The sequence below is a fragment of the Contarinia nasturtii genome, unplaced genomic scaffold, assembly GCF_009176525.2.
Source record: "Contarinia nasturtii isolate CC-2019 unplaced genomic scaffold, AAFC_CNas_1.1 Cnas_scaffold_4124, whole genome shotgun sequence".
NCBI lineage: Eukaryota > Metazoa > Arthropoda > Insecta > Diptera > Cecidomyiidae > Contarinia > Contarinia nasturtii.
This window is the reverse complement of record NW_022201420.1, coordinates 1-3,610: the sequence shown is the minus strand read 5'-3', so window position 1 is coordinate 3,610 and position 3,610 is coordinate 1. Positions and strand designations below refer to the sequence as shown.

Genomic DNA, 3,610 nt, shown 5'->3' with positions numbered 1-3,610 from the left:
GGCGAAGGAACGCTGTTCGGTGCAGTTATTATTATTATTATTATTATTATTATAAATTGTGAGTGGACTTTCTGCTTTATATAGGTTCTTTGATTTCATAGTAAGCCTTTGTAACAAGACAAATTGTTTGAGGAGAGATTGGTTTATCTTTAAATAGTTGAAGAATTTCGTTTGTAAAGATATTCAAAATCCGACTTTACTTGATTATTAAATACATCTGGCCAAATTTTGGTTTATATTGATCGGTGTGAAACTTAGACTTACGAGAAAGAAGCCCTAAAATTATATTCTTTTAATTTGAAAGCTATAAGTAAATTTGAATTTTACAACTAGAAAAATATTTAACGATGCAGAAATGTGTAATTTTTTATTCACTTTCAAGCATTTTTCCTATATTTTTTAATTTGGCTGACAATTTGATCAAAACCAAAAAGTGTATCGTTACACCCCATCTTCCCTTCTTAAATGAACTTTATGATGTTAACTTGTTTATTAAATTTATGATTAAATTCGTCTTTTCGAAATATTAAATTGAATCTTAGAGATTATGTTTATTATCTCATTGGGTCACTACATCGAATACTTGACGTATGCTCTATCTGATTAAGTATTACTTTTTCACATTTAAGGTATCAATTCAAATTTGTCTATATTTATTTGTCTTCTTAAAATCTTGAGATTTTATTTTGGAGCTTTGTTTAATTTTTAAAGTTGTTTGAACATTTGAAGATAGTTATGATGCGCCCACATATTGTTCAAATGAGTTTGAATAATGAGAGAAAATGCGTCAAATATTGACTCCTTGATTTCATTGAAAATGTCTTGCCAATTTTCGTTTAAAAATCGATTTGTACCTAAATGTATAAAGAAATTATTCAATTATATTTTTAGAGTATTTAATAAAGAATTCGTTGACATACCTTCACCTAAGGCTGGATTACCTCCGAATAAATTTCCGAAATAAGCCTGCATTCTATTTAATATAAAAATCATAAATAATATTTCATTGTTTAGTCATTTGTATAGTCTTTTTATTTCATTACCTTGTAATCTTAAAAGTCATCTTCAGGTCATCTGTATATAAATGTGTTTTTCCATTCTTTTTCTTCGTTTTTCCAGTCCAAATAACGTGCAATTCCGGGTTTAAAAGTGTAAAATTAGAAACACCTGAAAGAAATGTACGAATAGTGTATTCGTTGTATGATAGAATTTCAGCACCATACAAGCAGGAAATTGAATGTCATTATAAACAGATTAGAAAAATATAAATCAAAAACATTTTTATCATTGTGCAATATGAGAAATTATACATAATATTCAAATTTCTAAAAAATGTCTTGTTTAAGTTATTTATTTATCTAAATAAACCATTTATTATTATTATTATTATTATTATTACCTCGACCTTGAATGGGAAGCACTAAAATTTCAAAAATGTATCAGAAAAAAATAATTTAATGAAAATATCTGAAATACCTATTAAATATTTAATAAATTAAAATTGTGAATGTTTCAATTACCTAATATTTGACCCTTGATATTATAGGGTCCCTTCAAAATGAAATATGGGCCTCTTAATTTCATTTCATACTGACCCCTTGGATCTTCGCCAAAACCTCTGTATTATGTGAAGAAATAAATACATGTCTAAAACATTCTATTGTCTATAAACATAAATAATTCAAAACTTACTTAACGGAATAGCACACAAAATTTTTTAATCCATGCAATTCAACGTTTTCGAACGTCAGGTCAATATTAACAGGTGAATTTCCTCCTTGTTTAATTCCCATGCGCTGTAATTTCAAAAAAAATGTAAATAATTACCAAAAAAATCTTAAAATGTGGATTTTTATTGGAAGCTATACCTGTATTTTCAACGGATCCAACTGAGATAGAGCTACATTGGGTTCACCTGCACAATTCAATTCCAATTACAAATAAATACTGATTTAAATTAATACATTATAAATTTAAGACAACAATTTCAAAATCACTCTATATGCTCAAGCCTTTAAAAACAATTTCAAGTTATAAAAAACATTATATATATATACCTCCGTAGAATTGTGACAAAACAAGATTTGTTATTTCTTTTATGCAATTTGTGTCTCCCACATGGCACTGTGGAATCTTTGATGATTCTGTTTTTTGTATAAAAAATTTGCAGAAATTTAAAAAAAAATTACGCTTTTTTAAAAAGTTATTTTGATAATTTAAGTTTGATAATTTTCAGGGATGGGATTTTTTTTTCTAATTGATTTCGTTGTGAGAAGTTTTTTGATGTTCACGCATTGCATGTTCAGATATGTCGGCTTATATATGAAGAAACACTGAAAAACCGATGTGTTAAATTATAATCACAAATATTTAGAAAAAAAGTTATCAGTTAATAATAAAACAATAATTAATTTTCACCGCTTCCAATGATTCAAACCTATAAACCTATAGAATTCACTATTTTGCATCAACATGACATAAAATACATCCAAATGTGTTTTGAAATTTAGGTTTAAATTTTCGGATTTTGACAAATATTAATATCATAGGATTTTTGGAAGAAATGAATTTGTAAAGAATTAAGAAATATGTGATAATTACCAAATAAAAAAATATCAAAAATTTAATTTTTATTGTTGAATGTTATAAATAATCTTACGGAATTTCGAGCACCAACTAATTTGACTAAATGCCAATATAAAAAATATTTTCAACATTTTTAGTTAATAATATCACGTTCTAAGAAAAATTTGCGCTCTGCTTGTCTATTCGCTCAGCTTCAGACTAATCACCGAAACGAATCGTTGAAATTTATATGTTGTCATTTTTAAAGTTTTTTTTAGTTTAGTGTTTAAGTTCAATATTATAAAGATTTTTGTTCTTTCGTGCCTACGAAACACAAACTGGATAAATGATGTCATTGTGGGGCGGACGTGACTATACAGGTATATTAAATGATAACAACTTTTTAAAACAACAACTCAAGCTTAGATATATTTTGGTCGTTATTCTTGGTAACAAATTCATATTGCAGTTAATGTTTTGCCACTGATATATTACCACAGCGTTGAAGAAGAATTGATTGTACAACTTTCTGACTCTTAACCCGAGAATAACTAGAAATAAATTACTTACTATTGAATTCAATTATTCTGGAATCATAAAAATAAGCAAGTAATGGGAATCACCTGCGGTCAATTACAATCTTCATTGAAAAATACAAAAAGTGGAATATTTCGAGATGGACCTTTTGAACAAAGAGACAATAATCATGAAACCAGTATTTACATTGTGGTAACGTGATTTCAATGTTTAGATTTTTTATTCTTACGTACAAACGTTAAAAACAGTCGAATAAATTAGATAACTTGTTTTCTTAATTTGACGTGAATAATCTGACTGAATATCATTTCAGAAACCAGAAAGAGAAAGCAACTACCTAGAATTGATCAGAAGAAAAGAATGAAAAAAATGGAACAGAATGGAAAATGAAATTAAAAAAAGAAATCAACTACCCTTTTAGTATTGTTTTGATTTTTCTATTTATTAGAATGATTAAGCAAATTTGTCGCTAAAGTTCATTTTTAATAAAAGACAAGATTTTTTTTTT

The 3,610-nt window shown here is 26.7% G+C and overlaps 1 protein-coding gene across 1 annotated transcript; it reads right to left on the bottom strand.

The window, feature by feature from the left end:
* Positions 1 to 340: 340 nt before the first annotated feature.
* LOC116350436 (protein takeout-like) lies at positions 341 to 2,852 on the bottom strand. Its single transcript, XM_031782234.1, has 9 exons — positions 2,660 to 2,852; positions 2,058 to 2,144; positions 1,869 to 1,915; positions 1,693 to 1,796; positions 1,521 to 1,618; positions 1,400 to 1,420; positions 1,044 to 1,167; positions 921 to 973; positions 341 to 854 (listed from the first exon to the last, which is right to left on the bottom strand). Exons 1-9 carry the CDS (start codon positions 2,715 to 2,717, stop codon positions 706 to 708), a joined length of 741 nt encoding a protein of 246 aa, XP_031638094.1. The 5' UTR covers positions 2,718 to 2,852; the 3' UTR covers positions 341 to 705.
* Positions 2,853 to 3,610: the final 758 nt, after the last annotated feature.